Below are 20102 nucleotides of genomic sequence, written 5' to 3'. Positions count from 1 at the left end.
TTTTGACTCACCCAGATTAAAATGCAGCAACAACACAAAGACACACCAGGAAACTTTCCCAGCATGCCACTGGAGCGTCTGCTATACCGCATTATGCTAGAATCCTGGAATCAAAGAAATGGCTCAACCAGACATTTGGAACCTTGAGCTAATTTATCGTAAAACATATCCAAATTTTGGCTTCCGTGTTTAAGAAATAAATCATGAGACTGTTACCTACTTAAATACAAAATTTATTTAGAAAATAAACGGCTGATATTTGTTCAAAATCTGAAGTGTGGAGGGTTTTTTTTTTTTCTTTCGGTCACATCTGGGCATGTAGATAATGTTCGTAATTAGCTCGAAGCACAAACGCAAAATATGGCTTTGACTTCAAAACACTCAGCTCATCCAGGTCCAGCAGATCTTTGACATCCGGCAGATACGTCTGCAGAGCAACGCCTGAAAAACACGTAGAGAGGAAGAAAAAAAAAAAGGTTCTGCAAATTTTGCAAAAACTGGTTCATTGGTGTGTGTGTGTGTTCGTAATTATCAATTATTGTTCCGACATTCATTAAGAAAAAAGGCTAAACTTAAATAACCGCGGCTTAAATTAAAATAAAAAAATTAACAATGACATTAATATTACAATAAAGTTCTTTTGAAATATTTGAAACAGTATTTTATTTGAAATATTTTCAAAACAACTTAAACTACCTTTATTCTGGTTCAATTCTACTTAATCTGTTTTAACCACCTTTAAACCATATTTTCTGGAGTTTAAGTCACGCCCTTTTTCTCAATTTTTAGCTCTTTAAATTGGGATTTTTGTTGTTATTTTTATTCTTGGCAGTTATTGTTTTGTTATTAGATTATTTTGTTTAGTTCTTTGATTCCTGAGAAAGCCCATCATGAAGAGCCAGTATTATAATAATAATAATAATAATAATAAAAAATTTATGTGTGATTTCACATTATATAAATCGCTCTGGAGTATAAGTTCTAGGACCTCCAAAACTAGTAACAAAACAAAAAGTGAAATTCTGAAAAATATGGTAGACGTAAAGAAACATTAAAAAAGTGTATAAATTAGAATAAATGTTAGAAATAAATAAGTGCAAAATACTTGATTGTTTAGAAAATTTTTTTTTTTTTTTTTACTGACATTTTATAAACAAATTAATTCTGGAATCAATCGACAGGTTAATCGTTATTAGCTCTGGTGAGCGTGTCTCACCTTGTGGATGAGTTTGAGGAGGATCTTGATGAAGATGCTGTCCTTGGCAGCTTCCAGAGGGTCATCACTTTCCGTCGGCAGCGGGACCAGCTGTGAGTCACAAAATTTATTTTTTAATATATAATCATGCTGTGAGGTGGCGTGAGCGCCGAGTGCACCGCCGGACGCCACCAAACCGACTTCAAACAGATGAACATTTAGACAGTCTAACGGAGAAATTGAGGTCTTACTCGTCTCTTCTGAGCGCTTTCCCCAAGATTTCACATTTGAGCGCGTCTATGTCGACGGCATCTTCCTGCAACACGAGCACAGAAAGCGCATGTCAAACCCAAAGACTGAAACCACAAACATGCGCTGAAAACAAGCGTCACCTTGTCGATGTACTCCAGCAGGTCCAGAGCCTTTTTGAAGTCGTACTCGTTGGCCAATCTGTTGTCGTCGCAGATGTAAAGCTGTGAAAAGAAGGCGGAGCTAAAGGTCAACACCTTTCTGTGTTACAGGATCAAATCTCACTCAAGGAAGGAAAAATGAATAAAGAAATAAACCAATAATTGAGATGAATGTTTCTATATTTCAACGCGGTAAAGAGGCGAACAAACGGAGCGGAAGCAGCGCCGCCACGCTGCGCTAAGCATGCAGACCTGGATGAGGTTTGGGCGCTCAGAAGCGGCATGGTGTCGAGGTTCTGCTGCTTTCTCCTCCAGCAGCTGTCCTGGGCAGCGTCTCCTGATGCAGGAGGAAGCGCTCCTGCTCCACGATGTCTGACGGGACAGATCACACAGCAAACAAAAAAAAACAAAGTCTTGTGGATAGAAGACGACGCTTCTGTCGGCGGCCTTGAGTCAATGCTGCGACTGCTTCAATGTTGGCATTTTTATTTGGTGTCACCCTCAGTAAATCCACTTTGAACGGTCATATTTGACTCCATGGTGACTGGTTTGAATGTGCTGTTTCAAGTTTGCATGTGGCCACCAGGGGGAGTTTTTACCCGTCGACTTGTTTGTTGATCTCGTGGTCGGGCACGTCAGAGGCCAGCGCCGTCAGCTTACTGAGGGCCAGCAGAGTCTTCTTCTTCACAAAGTATCGTGTCTCCATTTCGGCCTGGTTGTACAGAGTCCTGTGCGCCTGCAGAGAAAAGACACACAACCTCAAACGCAACGCCCGACTGCAGCGCACACGAGACGCAAGAAAGATTAGAAATAAACAAAAACATATCTGACTGTCAAATCAACTGATTTCATTCATTTGTGCCATTAATTGTATGAAGCACCTGTTAAAAACAAAAAAATTATCTCCTCTGTTCATGATTTTTATACCTGCTTATACTTAAAAAAAAAAAAAAAAAATTATCACACTTCCTCAAAACCAAGAATATGTCTTCAAATTACACATATTTTGTCCAAGTAACCAGTTTAAACCAGTCATTATTTGGCTTTAAGACATTTAAAAATTTTTTTTTAATCTTTAAAATTTGTTTAAAAGCATTTTAACTCCATCAGAGTATATTCATACAATCAGATTATGTGGAGACATTCCTCAATTTTTGTGTGTGTGTGTGCCGTACACTTTGGTAGTCCTGGACGTGCACGTGTGCAGCCAGCTCAGGTGCTGATGCGCCTGCAGGAAACTGGAGAGCTGCTGGTGCTGAGTAGCCGGCTGGGACAACAGCTTCCCTCGCTTCCCTTTCTCCATGTACCAGCGGAATAGGAAGTCTGCAAAGTTCTACAACAGAAAGTCAGACAGGAAACAGACTTTTATTTTGACATGTGGCAGCTGCTCAGTCACGTCCTGTCAGAATGATGGGCGGTCAGTGAACCAGGCTGATTTGATGACTTTTTTATTCGTTCCTCATCCCGTCCCTCGAGGACGGACAGGATGAGGAACGAACCCATCACAGCATGCAGCAGCAGTAGACTGACCTTATCGGCAAACTTGGTCATGTAGTGCTGCAGGCGGCTCTGGTTATCGGTCTGCTCGCACATCTGAACCAGGATGTCAAAGTCACAGTACTTCTCAGCCAATGCTGCCACCCACTGGTACTGACCGAGCTCCACTGCAACACAACCGCAGCTCAACAGCTCAAGGAAAAAAAGAAATACTAATATTGTTTTTAAAACTTCAATACTGCAAATTTAACAGATATCAGAACAGTATTTAGCATCGCAGAGGAGCCATTCCCACCCGAACCTTTAGTCTCAATTTTGATCAACATGGGAATAAGATTAAGTATTTTCTTACAGTTATTTGTTTGCACTTGGGGTCGCCACAGCAAATCTGAGATGGATCTGCATGTTGATTTGGCTCAGGTTTTTACACCGGATGTCCTTCAGACACAACTCCACATTACATGGAGAAATGTGGCAGGGGTGGGATTTGAACTGGGATCCTTCCGCATGGAAACCAAGTGCACTAAACACTTGGCCACCACCCCTGCCAAGTATTTTCTTATAGATATGATGTTAAAATAGTATGTTTTTAAAATCATCATGAATATATCTGGGTAATTTTAAGCTTTAAATTTAAATATGTACATTGTTTTCTTATTTTTAATGATGTCTCAAAGCCCACCGTGGGGCTGTGGCCAACATGACTGGTAAGATATGATATTGTAAAGGCTGTGTGAAACTGTTTAAAAAGTTCAAACAATATAAATCTATAGGATATTACATGTGGTGTCCCACAGGGCTCAGAGTTGGGACCCAAACTGTTATAATTGTATTGTTTATAAATAAACAATCTAAGCTTTCATGAGCAATTAAATTTAAGTTATTTACAGAGAAAATAAAATCTTTTTTTTTTTCTCAGATGAAGGTTTGGACAGAAGCTTAGAAGCAGAAAAGTAAAACAAAAAGACTAAAATAAGACATCAGCCACATCGGAGAATAAACAAACAAAAAAACAACCGTTCTGCACCTGTTACTTTTTTTTTTTTTAAAGAGCAGCCTCCCCCCCCCCCCCCCACACACACACACTGCCCCATTCAGGGTGGAGACCATGTGGGCGTGTCACAACCAGTCCAGACAGGCTGATTGGCTTCATGTTAGCAGTAGCCAAGTCCCATATGTCGTCTGCAATATACACCTAAACCGTTTCAGCCTAAATTTTTCTTATAGCTGAAGACTTTCTACAGTTACTCACAAAGGACAGTGAACTATAAACCCAGATTATAGCCACATAAGTTAGCTCAAAAGACCTTCATAGTCACCACGACTCAGACGTTAATCCGCTCTAAGCCTCATCTCCAGTTGGTCTCTGTAACTCTGCACTTACATAACGGGGCCAGAAGCTCAGAGCGGCGCTGACTGTACTCCATCTCCAGGCTGCTGTAACGCTCCTGTTGGACCACTGGGAGGCGCTGCTGCTGCAGGGAGGTCAGTTGGGCCACATAGCCTCCCAGATAGATGTCCAACAGTGCCACCAGCTGCTCACAAAGGGTACTGCGCAGCTCAGAGTCAGCGTGGGGGTACACCAAGCGCAGGACGATGTCATGCTGGCGGGAGAGAACGGTGCGCATTGCGCACGACGCTGGAGGGCGGGGAGACAAAGTTAGACACTTTGTGTTTACCACCTGCTGCATAAAGTCAAACACATGAATCTTGTGTACGGAAATCGATCTGAAACCCTGTAAGAGTTTAGAGCAGATCTTACCCGTCCACGGGACGTACTCAGGCTCCGCAGCAGCATTTTCCGACGCTCTGTACATGGAAGCTTTTGTTTCTCTGTACTGGCAAGCGGTCTGAAGCATGTCCTGAACACATAAGCATACAGACGTGTACTACCCAGTATAGTTTTACAACTACCTGCAAACAATGACAATTTCATAAGTACTTTTTTGTTTTTACATCAGGAGAGCGTTAATATATAACTGAATAAGGAAACATGGCTCGTTGCTATGACAACCACCTCCTCCATTCTGGACAATATTTACTTCCATCACCTGGTTTCAAGCACACTTGATTTGTGGCGTCAAACTTCACCAAATTCAAACTACTGCTTGTGCAGATTTATGGAACATTCTGTCGCTTTGAGCAAATCCAAGCAGCAACGCGGAAAATGGCAAATTCCACTAAAATCAAAGTCAAAGGTTAGCGTGCGCCGCCGCTAACAATGGTTTACCTTTATGATGGTTATTAACGGTGAGGACGACCTCAGCCCCACTGCACCGAGTCCACTGGGTTCTCCTTCAGGACCTCCGCTCCTCCTCCTCCAGGAGACACTCGAAGATGCAGGAGGATCTCGAGAGCAACCTGACACGTGTGTTCCAGAGAAAAAGGGTTTTATACCTCCTGAAGAGCTGCCCTGTGTGCAGACCGTCACCACTAGGTGGCACACAGACCTATGAGCGGCACGCCCATCACCTCTCTGAAGAAGACGTCGGCGGCGGTGAGGCTGGGCGGACCGCCTGCTGTCATTTCTTTGCAGCGCGGCGGCCGATGCCCGGTTGACCAACTCGGTGTTGTTAGCTGTGGGTGGTCTTCTTCAGCACGAAAGCATACGGCAACTGCAGCTTCTCGGCGGTTCGCCACAGTAACAGCCGTCGTGGCCATCGATGATGAAACGCACAGTTTGTGTGGCCGAGCCGACTCCAGCAGCCCCACCTGAGAAGAGACGCTGGCGGTGACTGATCAGAGGGTTGGACAGGAACAAGACACGTGATTCAGGTAGTCTTCTCCAAACAAGCGCACTTCCCAGTCCCAGAAGATTTTATTTATTATTTTTTTACGAGGGGTACCTGTGGACTGTCGTGCTTTGGAGGTTTCCGAGTGCGTTGTACTAGGACAACAAGACACCAACCAGACCACACTTGCACTGGAGTGAATATGAATCTGATCTGGGAACACCTTGAGATCTACCAGAAGGAGCTGGTTTGAAAGAGGGTGGACTGGATGCTGGATCCCCCCGAGCGTATAAATCCCAATTTAGGTTATTTATTTATTTTTGTATGTGGCACTCATTTTGTAACACGGCGTTCCCCTGAAGGCGAGTTTAACAAAGTACAGGAAATCTGTATAGCACATGTGCACACCACAGCCTGTGCTGTTTCTTAACATAAAAACAGTTAAAAAAAAAAGAAGGGAGATGGACAAATAAACATATGATGGACAACACGCTGGACATTACTTGATGCGTGATTGTGTGATATACAAGCTGCACCCCAGTACAGGTCACAGGACCTCCCACACTAATAAATAAAGAACAAAATAAAAAGTGAATTTCACTCGGGGAAAATGCGGTTCCTTATGAAGGCTGCTGGCACACTGAGGACTATCAAAGGTAATATTTTTCACACTGTTTCGCAATAATCTTGATGATGTAGTGACTTCTAGTTATTGTGAAGTGGTGAAGGTGTGAAACATGAGTGACCTCATTCCTGCTGGTTTTGGCAGCTGGCATTATATCGTCACTTAAACGTCATTGTTTGGGGTCACAGTCAGTTTTTCTTCTGCGTCGTCCACCTCTGGACCTCAGACATCTTCTGCTGTGGAAGGACAGACCAGCAGTCAGTCATTCCTACCTGCAGCAAGAAGTCCATGAAGCAGCCGTGGGCCTTCATCTTGTCTTCCAGCTGATGGAGGATGATGAGGGAGGTCAGAGGAAAGCCGCCGCTCTCTGAATGAACACAAACCCAAACAGCACTATGAGTATCAGGGTTAGGAGACCAGTGAGGAAAGCCTCCAAAACCCCCAGAGAGCTGTGAAGGATTTAAAGCGGGGGTGGGCATGAAGGCAGCACAGGTTTTCTCTGCAAACCTGCACCGTCTTTGACCTTGAGGTCTCACTGCTGCCCAGCTGAACTACCAGCCGCTGTGACTGGAGGAACTGTGCAGAGTGCAACTTTTTCATGTCGCATCAGCAATTATAGAGCTTCATGGTGGTGAAGAAGAGAGACGGATCTCAAATTCCAGCTGCACCTTTCCAGAAGGCAAAGAGCAAACTCAAGCCTAGACGTCCTCTGTTTTTAACAGAGTGATGCATAACACACACACACACACACACACACACACACACACACACACACACACACACACACACACACACACACACAGAGTGTCCCCTCCTCACCATCAGGGACAGACTCCGCCCAGCGGGGGTCTGAAGCTGGGTAATCATCCACCAGGTCCAGGTCGATGCGTGTCACCACGCTGTCCAACTCGGCTCCCTCCTCCACGTCACCGTCCGCGGGGAAAAGCTCGTCAGTGACCGTCTGCGCTCCTACCAGATCGTTACTAACAAAACAACACAATTAAAAAAAACAAAAAAACAAAACAAAACAAGATGTTTCATCCTACAGCAACACAGAATAAGCAAAGTCGTGATCTCAGCAGGAGCAAAGGTCATCAGGAACAGACACACACTGACCATGTTCCACAGGCTTCAACTCTGTGGCATATTAAAATATCACAGGTTGCTTTCATTCCCAGGAAATTTAGTGTGAACGAGTTGCAGAATGACTGAAGTGGAGCAGATTAACACACGCAGAGAGATCGATGTTTCTGGGAAAGACGGACACCGGCGTTTGTTTATGTTTGAGAAGAGGATCGAAACCACCTGTAATATGTTTTTCAATGAATTTCATGTATTGTGAAATGAAGCGAGTGTGTTCAGCCAATCAGGAGCTGGGAAACCTCAAAATTACACCTGCAGCGACAGATCTGCTCTGGACCTTCACCGTCTTCAAACAGACCCGAAGGCCACTTAACAGAGAAAACTCTGAACATTTATTTACGAGTACACTTTGGGAAATTAACGGGAATAAGAGCAGAATAACATCTGAAGTGTTTAAAACTAAATTCATCACCTGTGTCTAAGTTACAGAGAAAAGACGACACCTAAATGGAAACAGATCGTTCCTGCACTGTTTGATTAAAGTTTTTCTTTCTTTTTTTTGTGACACACCGACAGAATTGGAGGAAAGCTGCCTTCAAGAATTTGGTTTTGTCCTCTGGAGGAACCGGCTCAGCTCTGCTCAGAGTGTCCATGGATGAAACCTTAAACAGAGAAACAGAATGAAAGAAAGAAAGAAAAAAAACTATTCAGATTTCCCTCAGATGTCAGACCGTGAATGAGTGAATGTCGCCTTCTACAACAAAACATCTCATCAAAAAACAAACTGATTTTTTTTAAGACAGGAATATGAACCTGTAACTTCAGACGAGAACTTGTTACAAGTTAAAAAAACAAAACAAAATCTAGCAATAGAATTGAAAATTCATGAAAGATGTTTTGAAATAAGATCCAGAAAATGAATTTATTTTGAACTTTATTTTCCTAGAATTATGAAGCGTATCTTCTGCTTCTTTTTCTTTCAGCTGCTCCCATTAGGGGGCGCCACAGCAGATCAATCATTTCTGTCTCACCCTGTCCTCTGTGTCTTCATCTGTCTCACCAACCACCTGCCATGTCCTCCCTCAGCACATCCATAAACCTCCTCTTTGTCCTCCCTCTTCTCCTCCTGCCTGGTGGCTCCATCCTCAGCATCCTTCTCCCTATATACCCTGGGTCCCTCCTCTGCACATGTCCAAACCATCTCAATCTTGCTTCTGACTTTGTCTCCAAACCGTCCCACCTGAGCTGTCCCTCTGATATGTTCATTCCTAATCTTGTCCATTCTCATCACTCCCAAAGAGAATCTCAACATCTTCAGCTCTGCCTCCTGTCTTTTTGTTAGTGCCACCGTCTCTAAGCCGTCCAACATTGCTGGTCTCACTTCTGTCTTGTAGACTTTCTCCCTCACTCTCTCAGATATCTGTCACAAATCACTCCTGCCATCTTTCTCTACCCACTCCACCCCGACTGCACTCTCCACTACACTCTCCATTACTTTGGCCAGTTGACCCCAAGTATTTAAATTCATCTACTTTCACCACTTCTACTTCTTGTAACTCCACTATTCCACTGGGCTCCCTCTCATTCACACACATGGACTCAGTCTCGCTCCTACTGACTTTCATTCCCCTTCTCTCCAGAGCATATCTTCACCTTTCCAGGCTGGACTCAACCTGCTCTCCACAGATCACAATGTCATCTGCAAACATCATTGTCCACAGAGACTATTGTCTGATCTCATCCGTCAACCTGTCCATCAAAACTGCAAACAAGAAAGGACTCAGAGCTGATCCTTGGTGTAATTACTAGACTCGTGAAGCATAACATCTTATAAATCTTATAGCAAGTCAAAGAAATATATCTTATTTTATCTGATATGACTTAAAACAAGATGTCTGTAGGACTTAAGATTTATCAGATGTATTATCTCACTTAAGTGATTTTGTTAAGGATATTTTGAGTAGAAATTGGATAAACGTTGAGTAAGATTTTGTGTTTTTGCAGTACTGCTGAGGGTGTACCTCCCAAAATATAAAATATTCTGGGTCCCACCCATTTAAAAAGACTCACCAGCTTCTGAATTTAAGTAACAACTTCAGTGACACAACACCCCAAAAACAAACATAAAATAATAATAATAAAAAAAATACTTGTTCGTGTTAGAGCAGGTAGCTGAGTGGATAAGGAGCTGGCCTGCCAATACGTAGACCTGGGATCAAATCTCGCGCATGCTCCCTGTCTGTGTATTGGGAAGTAACCAGCACCTGCTTCCTGTCCACTTCACGTTAAGGAATCCGGAGGTGAGCACCAATGGGCTTCAGGGTGACTTAGACTTTATTTATGGTGACTAACATGCTCCAGGTCTCAGTCCTCTGATCCACATTATCACAGTTTTGTTCCATGACGTTTTCTTGTAAGCACAGAAACCACAGAGCCTTTTTCCTCTGCTGGCTCTATTTGTTGACTTACGTCTGGAGCAGCAGCCAGTGAGGAGCAAAACGAGTCCTCCATGGAGTCCGGAAAAATGGAAGCACGTTCTCTTGCCACCACCGCCACAAGGCCGCTGCTCTGGGAGAAAAACACCGGCAGATTGGCACAACAGCCTGCTCCACGAACACCATCACCTGACAGAGGCAGAAACGTGGAAACCATCAGGAAGCTGCAGAAACATCTCAGGTTCCTTCACCAGATAAGACACGTTGTCTGCGTTTAGCGGGACACAGATTCATATGTGCTCAGCTGCTGAGCTGCTGCCACAGTCCCACGCCATCTCTTGGTTTTAAAGCAGCCTTGCTGACAAAACGGCTGGTCTGACATCATCATGCATGATGCACTAATCTGCCCCCTGGTGGATACTTACTGTAATTTTTGAATCCACACTTAAATACCTGAAATCCACCTCTAGTTGGTGCTAGAGGGCTGTTTGTTGAGAGCCCCTTTATTGATCAGGTTACATGTTCAACCAGCACACATGTGTAAGGATTATTAAAATCTACCACTGCATGATCCCAGACCCGACTCGACCCGACCTCCAGAGCCAAACCGTCCTGATTCTCACCAGCTGAGTTGAAGGCGATTTTCTCATCAGGCAGTCTCGCCGCGCTAGAGCCTGTTGGGCAGATGAAGACCAGATCCTCATTGTAGAGGAAGGCTGTGGAGCCGGGGGACGGCGGCAAGACGAGCCGAGTGGCCTGCAGCGCCTCCTCGCTCTGCAGAAACACCACCGCATGAACAAAAAACATTCATCTGAAATGATGATTTTAAAAAGTAATTACAGGAAGCATTTTACTCCACATTCTTTGATAAACTAGACTGGTTCTCACGCTATCAGGGTGTCAGGACCGACCTGGAATGGAGGGTTGTACTTGGTGACTTCCACAGTGAACTGCTCAGAGATGGTCGCTCCACTTTCCTGCAGGGTAATCAGACAGAAGTAGACCAGGCAGGGTGTGTCGGACGGGTTCCACGCTGCAGCCAGAACCACCAGACCTGCTCTGAAACCACACGGCAGCACAGACGTCACTTCAGCTACGTCCAATAATAATGATCAGCCGTCTGATCACCAGACGCAACTCTGTAGACGTCACGCTTCCAGGGCACGTCTACTGAAGAAGTATGTCCTATACACAGCTTATCCTGGGATTCCACACCATGAAGTAGATGAAGAGTCTGTGACCCCCCCCCCAGCACGATACCCAGTTACAGCTGGATGAGCTGGAATAATGGAAAAGTGTCTTGTCCAGGACACAGACAGGGAGCATGCTCTGGAATCAAACCCAGGTCTATATATTGGTAGTCCCACTGTTCTACCCGCTTTACAACTCTACTGCTGAGAAAAAAGATAAAATCTCATTTTGACCTGCAGGCAAAAAAAATTTCAACCAGTAATTTGAACGCAGCCACAGATTTGTGTGTTTATTGGCTGAGTGGGCAACTCCAAGAAAACTCATGTTTACATGATTTCTTACCAGGAAACAACAGAAATCAACAAGAAGCACTGCATAATGCCCCCACCCACCGCCAGTAGGCACATTAAGATATCTCTGTCCTCTTATACAAAAAAAAAAAAAATCTGCATCTCTACCGTCATCTTAATAATGTGGCCAACACGCCCCTAAAACTGACCGGCCTCCTGCTGAGGGTGCAGCCGTACTGAAAACACAAACCTGCCAATCAAATACTGATTTGCTGTGTCCACTCATTCGGACACAACCTGCGGTCGCTATGGAAACACTCACTGGCTGACTTTCATGTCCAGGTACGTCACATTTGCGTCTTCCTTCAGCTCCTCACTGTTGTTCTCTGAACCCTAAAAGATAACAGCAAAAAATTAAAAACTTTGTTTTGGGAGTGGTTTATAATGGAACATATTCAGTGTCCGGGTTCAGAACATAATCCTACATTCACTGAGTGGTTTTACTTTGACTCTGGTTCAGACTGATACTGATGTGCTGCTTTGTTTGAGTCAGTGGACTGACCCAAATGGCATCGGTGATGATGTCAGTCAGCGCTCGCCGGGCATCCCAGCTCATGACCTGGTGTTCTGAGGTCTCGCCCACCTCCCATTTACACAGACTGGAGCTGGTCAGCGTGTACAGGCAGCAAGCCCCACCCACCCACAGCACACTGTGGAGCTATGGAACAAACAAACACCATCACAGATGTTCACCACACAGGAGCTCATTTCACCGCTGCAGTCACCATGGAGGGACTAAGAAACTCTGACATGTTCTTTGAGACTAAAACCCAGTCGAGAAATGTGCCACGTTAGACTGTAGCCCGTCTGTAACACGCCGTCACTGAGCTCCACAGGATGAAGGTTTAACTCACAGTGTCGTTGGCCGGGGGAGACAGCATGCTGAACAGACTGGAGACACGGCGCCCGATGCCGGACAGAACGCCCTGACCCTGCTGCAGGGCCCGGTGCTGCAGCTTCCCCGAAGAATCCACAAACACTCTCAGGAGCTGACGCCGGACTGATGACAACACGAAGCTTCCACCCTGACAGAAGACAAAACAGAAGACAGCAGCAGACTGCTGTGTTTGAATCAGCCAATCGCATTACTGCGTTCGAGTCAAAACAGACGCAAGGCAACACAACACAAACGGGTCATGAGGTGCAAACTCAGTGACTTTGCCAACATCTGGCAGAATTTTGTGAGTTTTTATGGGATGAGTGGGGTTCATGAACAACAGCCAGAATGCTCACATGATCATGAAGTTTCAGCTAATTAATGTAACCCCGCAACTTTAAATAAACTCTTAAATTTTACTGAAATCCATCCAGGATATCTCCTTTTGAGATATCCTGCCTGCTGTCTAACTAAGTAACTAGACAGCAACAAAAACATAACTACCATGGCAGAGTAAGCTACAGTAGAATGCAGATTCACTCTTTTGGTTACTCTCCAGCGTTTCCCCTACAGTTTTCTAGGCCTGGCGGGCCACCAGGCCAGAATTCATTGTCATTTTTTTTTAAATAATTCAAAGTATTAATTAACTTGGATGTCAATCATCAGTGTTTTAACTATGACTTTCACTCCCACATAATCTTCTGTGGAGTAACCTTTTTTATTATTACTAATGAATTTCACATAGTTAATCATCTTATTTGAATTTTATTTAACAGGAAGTCATCTGATAGCAACACGATATCATGTTAAACAGCCTGCTGTCCACATCAATTACAGTTGGCAGTCAGAGTTTTCCTAGAAGGCAGCAGATGTCAGAATCCCTCCTTGAATATATTTTTTGTGCTGATTTTCTGTTTCGTGAAACACTTGCTCACTGTTCCAGTAATCTGTTGGTGTCGTGGAAATTCCTCAGTAAGGCCCGTTCCACACAGAAATCTGTGCTGTTGAACGCAAAGTGTCACTTAAATAAACGACATAACACTTTGATGAGCCATGTGATGTTTTGTCAAACAGCACTTTGTTAAGTTGCTGCTGTCCAGCAGCCAAATCAGGGCTGCTAATTTGTGGCCCGTGGGCCACATGTGGCCAGGCCTCTATTTGTTTTGCAATGCTTAAGAAAACGGTGGGTGTATGTGCATCCTGACACAAGTATGCATATTACATTTTGCTTATACCCAAATATACTGTTTGTACCCATGCAGTTTGTAGTAAATTAGTGATGCTGAAACACAGTGACCCCAGACTTTGTGTACTCTCACCTCCCCCAAATACACACACACTTTTTTTTTTATTTCAAATTTTTATGTGTGAAAATAAAACCTAACTGCGTGTAACATCTTCTGGCCAAACAGTAAAGAGACAAGTTGCTTCACTTACTCTGACAGCAACAACGAAGTTGCAGAGGTCATCCATGTCCACGTCCATCTCTGTGTAGTTTCCTTCCTGGGTCAGACTGGGCCAGAAGCGCGCCGTTCCCTCCGCAGACATGGCGAGAACAGAGATGGACTGAACCGTGGCGGTCTCCAGGCGAGCAGCAGACGTCACTGCCACAAGGTCGGCCGTGTAGTCGCACTCGCTGCTGGGCAGCTGCAGCTCCTTACACACCAACAGCTGCAACACACACACACACACACAGAGTCTCAGCGGGAACACGTCCAGCACCCTGAAATGGGTCAGGACGTACACCTTAACAGCAGGCTAAGGTGTCGTCACACATCTGAAAAACAAATATTAAATTTTGTGGCCAAAAACAGGTGATGCCTCTTTACAGTAAATAATAATAAAGGGAAGAAGAAATGACCCGTTTCTGTGCTTGTTCCTTTAAATGGAAAGTGGTTCTTCTGGCCACACCCCCATTTATTTATTTATTTATTATTATTATTATTTTATGAGCAGCTGCAAAAATTATAGACAGTTTCCAGAACTGTTGGAGCCCAAATTTTGCAAAATAACGCCCCCTTATTGATGAAATGATTCCGCAGGAATCGCTGTGCGGCTGTCTGCGCGTGTGATTACTGGGTCACTCCGGTGGACTGTACCTTGGCCACAGCGGTCTGGCAGATCTTCCAGATGATCAGTCTCTCTCCACAAACCATCCAGGCCCAACCGCTCTCATCCACCTTCACCGAAATCTGGTCTTCAGCTATAACGAGGAACAGAAACATAAATCTCCAGTGGAGCAGCGTGTTCTTTAAATATTAATGAAATAAACAAAGCATTTGTTTGAAATAATTTACATTAAATTTGAAAAACTGTAACACTAATTTCCCAACACAGCTCATGTTACCATCAGCCATCGTCAGAGCCTCCATCACTTTGACCGGCAGCGATGAGCCGAAGGTTTGCACGTCGTAGTGGATTGATTCTGTACCTGAATGGCTCTGAACCCGAGTGGGCGTTGACCTAGTGGACAAAAGATTTAAAGTAAGAGAAACTGAGCACAGTCTCTGAACTATGATCTGAAAATCCCGCCAGCACAGCCACCTGTTTCCAATGTGAGGGGTGGAACCCCGGAGAAGGGCCTCATGGCTACTGCACGGAGCCAGAAACTGATCTTATATAAATGTGAACAGTCAGAAAATCTGAAATAATCCCATTTCTGTTGTCAACGTAAAGGAGAACGCGCTGATGCACACAAATCAGACAGGAAACAAAATAATCGCACAACAATTACACAAAATATTGGAGGAGGAAAATGATATTTGGTCCTTTATGTTCCTGTTTCATGCTAATGGATGATCTGAAACACAGGGTTCTCACCAGGATTTTTTCACAGCATTGGGGGGAACTCAGCGGGGCATAGCTGTACAATGAGCGCTGCAGGCACAAGTTTTGCAGGAGGGTCTGGGGGCATCCCCCCCAAGAAAATTGTGAAATTTATAACCCTTTGAAACACAATTCCCTGCATTTTGAGGGCCACTTTATGTTGCTAACTGGGACATTAATTAACGTGTGACATGTCCATTTAAAAAGACACACATACACACACAAAAAAAGAAAAGCCCCCCCATGCTAAATTTAAATCACACCATAGGGGCCCCCTATGCTCAACTGTGCTGGTGAGAACCCTGAAATAACTGTTGATTTGTCTTAATTGTGCACATTCATGCAGACACACGACAGCAGCTGCTGGCTGGTTGAAGACTAAATTTGATGTGGGCGTTTTTTTTTTTTTTTTAACGATTGCTCACATCCAAGTGTCAAATCATTGTTATGTTTGCAGCTGTACAATACACAATATGACGACAGGCAAATAACTGATACAAATACAGGCAACAAAAACAGGCCTCCCTGTGGTGCACTCCTCAGAACTGGTTACTGTGCATTTCCTTTTGTTTGCACTGCTATCAGACTGTTGGTTTAGTTCAGACTTAAAACATTCATGTATACAGAGCGGTGGTGGAGTGAGCCGTCTCTGAACACAGAGATCATCGTTGGATGGAAGACGGACTACTTGTGGGTTTTTTTGATGGCTGACCAAGCCAATGAGACAAATATATATATATATATATATATATATATATATATATATATATGATACAAATAATGGATAGTAAGGAGTCCAACATAACTCGGCTACGCCTCGTCCAATATAACTTTTCTTCATCCAATATTTCTCTATGTTGGACGACTTGCCATCCATCAATTGTTATGTTCTCCACCCCCCTCCCAAATTAAGCAAACAACAAAGTCAAGTAAATTAGATCAATTTATTTTGTTGTGAACAGCATTCTAAAACATCAGTAGCGTGCTTGTCTACCTTCTTAGTATTCTTGGAGTTCAATATTTCCACCACTTCCTCCTCTGTGAACTCAACAAACCTCGCTGGCAGATGACTTTCTGTTGTTGTTGACATGTTTGTTGCCATTTTTTCAACCAGCGTCTATCAGCTAGTTCCTGACCTCCGCTACGTCAATAGTGATGTCATCTCATGAATAATTGTATGCCGCGCTCTGATTGGCTAGCTGTTGGCAGTAAGCTCTAACGCTACTGGTCAGTGGGAACCGATCTAATATAACTTTTGGTCCCAGCCTTTTTGGATCCCTTTGGATCCAACATAACTTTCTGGCGCCAAGCATGCCAAAATACAGGTAAATGATGGACAGAAAGACTAATCTGTGATTGGCTATTGCAATCTGAGTGGAGAACATATATATATTTATTTATTTTTGCAGTTATCATTGTGCTTAGCTTGTAAATGGAAGTAGCACTGAGTTTCCTCATGCATGCAGAGCAAGCGTTGCATCTTGCTCTGCATTTTTTTTGTTTGTTTTTTACTCCTCCCACTTGCTCAAATCAAGAAACGAAGCCATGATCTTTGGCATGGGAGACATCTAACCAGAAGAATCCTTTTGAGACTCAGACTTTGTTTTTTGCCACTTGATCCTTACAGGCAGAACAAAATGCAGTTTCTCCAGGTCTTGGTGTAGTTAACTGGGACAATTTAACCTAACCTTTGTAAACTTAGCTGTTGGGGAGTGAGGTCTTCTGACTACGATTGCACAGCAACTCCTGCTGGCCTCCGTCACACGACTGTCATTAAAGTTTTCCTGACACTCAGACACATTTAGATTTACTGATTTATAATTGAACTAGACAAATTCTACTCTCAGAACTTAATCACAATGAAGCATAGAGGTTTTCATGGAGCTGGTTAATTCTGCACATTTAAGATATACTGTAGATGTTCTATGATCAGGAGGAGGACCAAATCAGAACTTTTTGTGCTTTTGAAATTGGCTGCCCTTCCAGAATTGTGCTGCACACTTCGGGAGTCTTAATGAAGCCTGAAGCTGATGCATCAGCTGCCTAGCAACCTTGTAAACCAGCTTCTGTTAAATGATTTGATTTATTTATAATGCACAAAAAGTCTCTGATACAGAATTGGAAAATTTTTTATTTTGAACAATACTTTTGATGTGGTTCAAGTTATGAAAAAGGATTACTGTCTCATGTATCTATCAAGGTTACCAAGCAACAGGGAATTGGGGTGGGAAATGCAAAAGACACAAAGCTCTGTGGGCTGGACAGTCTCATTTCAGAATGGTTTATTCTGGCCTCCACAGTCTCTGAAGGCCAGATCTTTGTGGGGTGCAGCCTAAAGGTGCCCTGACACTTGCATGACTTTGATGCATGCGCGTTGTTGTGACGATCCCACCCGCTGTGTTCCCAGCTGGACACCATGCTTTGTTCCACCGGCTGCCACGCACTCTGCGCTGGACACTGTGTATATAAAATAATTATTTCACAGGGGATTAATCATTTTCTGTCCAAGTTGGCTGCTGAAAACGGCTCTAATCACTTCTTGAATCACAGAGGACAGCTCCAGCAGCAGCCATTTGTGCACGCACTGAATGAGCTGGAGGAAGCATTTGGAGCCATCTAAAAAGGTAATTATTTGTCACGTTTACATTGTCGTGGCTTGGTAAAACAGTTGCATGCTCTTTCCTTCTTGTGTGCAGCTGTAAAAGTATGTTTGTGATAGACTTAACATCTCGTTATAATACTTCAGATGAGCTGTGCTCTGATGCGGTGCACTGACGCAACCACTTGCTCTGTTCTTCTTTACGCCACTTGATGAGCTGCACGTAGTGTTGGTGAGCAGATCGTATCATGTTGCACATTTATGCATCAAAGATTTTTAACATTTCAAAATTCTCTTTGCGCAATTGCACATGCCGGCGCCCCTCTCACATTCAGTCTACACCCATTAAAGATGAGTTTACTCTCCTGCATGACATAGGTCGTGCAAGTGTCAGCGCACCTTAAGAAGTACTGGACTCTTTCAGGAACATAGCTACCACCTGGTTGCTATTGGAAACACATCAATCATTAAAGAAGTATCTTGGTGCAGACAGTGAAGAAAACCTCCACTTCCAATGTAGAACAGAAAGACATTATTTCTTTGACATTTCATATTTCTGGACAGCTGTTATATTTCTATTCATGCATGATGTGTGCTTTTGATGTACTACTGCACACTTTTTAATCACACTAAATTCACTAATTAACGAATTATTGTTAATTTAACTAATCAATGATAAATAACCTTAAGCCTTTCTGTTGAGGAAGTGAAACTGCAAAATAATGATCCTACTGATTATGTGATTGCTTTTCATGCTCTTTAGGTCTTTTAAAGCTCCTTTTATCGGTGTCGGGTCCATGCGGCGGGTCGTCGCTGACTCACCGCGCAGACAGCGGCGTCCTCCGCGGGATAAACAGCAGGCTGGAGGCCGCGGACGACGCGCTCTTCCTTACGCCGCTTCTGCCCTGCTGCCTGCGGCCGGAGCTCGGGGCGGCGCGGGGGGTGAACATTCCAGCGGTGAGATTTCTCTCGTCCTGCTCAGCGGAAGAGAAATTCCAACAAATATCAAAAGTTTCAAGAACGAAGCTGCTGGAGCTAAAAACCAAAGCCTGCTTCGAAACAGCGCGCGGCGCAGTCGCTGAAAATTTGCGTCACAAGGGAGACACCGAAATGTCCCGCCCCCTTTTTTTAATCAAAAGGACTCCAAATTTTTTAAAACAAGCACACCAGTGAACACGAAAAACATTTTTCAGTGATTTTTTTTTTTTTTTGTACTTTCATTTTTTCCTCTTATTTATTTTATATATATCGCTGAAAAAGAAGTCAGCAGGCTGAAGGTGTTTCTGTCTGTGCTTCTTTTCTCTGGAATAAACTGCCTTGGTGACATGAGACACTGCGATATTATTTTTAGTTCTTCAAATCCAGACTGGACGAACATTTCTGTTCTCTTTAAGCTCGTTGTATACTCTTTTATAGTAATAATTATTCATATTATATATACATATAGTTATTATTCACAGGCGGCCTGTCACTGGAGGTGTTAAAATATTTTAATGCTTTCTGTATCATTTTCCAGGTTCTATTTATCCCATCGCTCACTGTCCATTCTTCTTTGCATCACTCTACCAAAACTGGAGCAACTTTAACATTTGACCCCTGAACAAACTGAAATTGACCGTTGTCATCAATTTTTCTGTTTTTGCCCCATAACTTCAAAACATTCAGTCATACATAACACAAATTATACATTTTTTGGGAGTAGTGTGGTATACTTTTTAATGTGACTGGAGCATTTTTAAATGTTTACCAGTGGCAGCTCCAGAGATTTTTTTTCCTGCAGGTGCTATGGGGGCGCTTGGTATTTTTATGAGGGTGCGATGGACTCATGTGTCATGACAGCTCTCTGTTACACCTCTGTCACATTCACAGGCATGCGTACGCATAGCCACATTCTGATCTGCAACAGTCACTAATGACATACAGAATGACCAAAATTACACACAAACCTAGGCTACTGTTCAATACAAATATCCACAGACCTACAAATGTAGCCTATAGCCTCAAGGGAAAATGCCAACAGCAGACAGAGGAAAAAAAATCTTTCACCTACCGTTGAAGTCTTCATAACAGTACAATACTCCTGTTGTGGTTAAGAGCAAAAGCATCAATGATTTGGTTGCTGTTCAGGGGCCGTGTTCTCTGAGGGTTAATTGCCAGGAGTGACAATGGGTCAGTGGTTTGTCTGTGCCTACTGCTGTTCATCAGGTAGTTCTTTAGGTGACACAGACTTCACTGCTTTCCAATCCCACTCATGGATATCTGGGCCAAAGCTCTCGATTTAC

The 20102-nt window shown here is 43.6% G+C and overlaps 2 protein-coding genes across 2 annotated transcripts; both read right to left on the bottom strand.

Moving 5' to 3' along the window:
- Positions 1-218: 218 nt before the first annotated feature.
- LOC117525750 (nuclear pore complex protein Nup133-like) lies at positions 219-2144 on the bottom strand. The gene is given in 7 exon segments (XM_034187685.1): positions 219-441; positions 1217-1306; positions 1447-1511; positions 1588-1668; positions 1858-1926; positions 1928-1977; positions 2105-2144. Coding segments are annotated over 7 exon segments (450 nt in total). The 3' UTR covers positions 219-386.
- nup133 (nucleoporin 133) lies at positions 1871-18923 on the bottom strand. Its single transcript, XM_034188406.1, has 21 exons — positions 18643-18923; positions 14743-14858; positions 14495-14598; positions 13833-14066; positions 12373-12543; positions 12021-12176; positions 11781-11851; positions 10889-11036; positions 10601-10751; positions 10012-10166; positions 8113-8204; positions 7279-7442; positions 6732-6826; positions 5572-5814; positions 5333-5458; positions 4865-4964; positions 4487-4741; positions 3136-3269; positions 2781-2938; positions 2206-2341; positions 1871-1977 (listed from the first exon to the last, which is right to left on the bottom strand). Exons 1-20 carry the CDS (start codon positions 18768-18770, stop codon positions 2290-2292), a joined length of 2853 nt encoding a protein of 950 aa, XP_034044297.1. The 5' UTR covers positions 18771-18923; the 3' UTR covers positions 1871-1977; positions 2206-2289.
- Between the last annotated feature and the right edge of the window lie 1179 nt (positions 18924-20102).

The sequence above is a fragment of the Thalassophryne amazonica genome, chromosome 15, assembly GCF_902500255.1.
Source record: "Thalassophryne amazonica chromosome 15, fThaAma1.1, whole genome shotgun sequence".
Classification (NCBI taxonomy): domain Eukaryota; kingdom Metazoa; phylum Chordata; class Actinopteri; order Batrachoidiformes; family Batrachoididae; genus Thalassophryne; species Thalassophryne amazonica.
The sequence above is the reverse complement of the archived record's forward strand: the minus strand, read 5'-3'. Positions and strand labels throughout refer to the sequence as shown.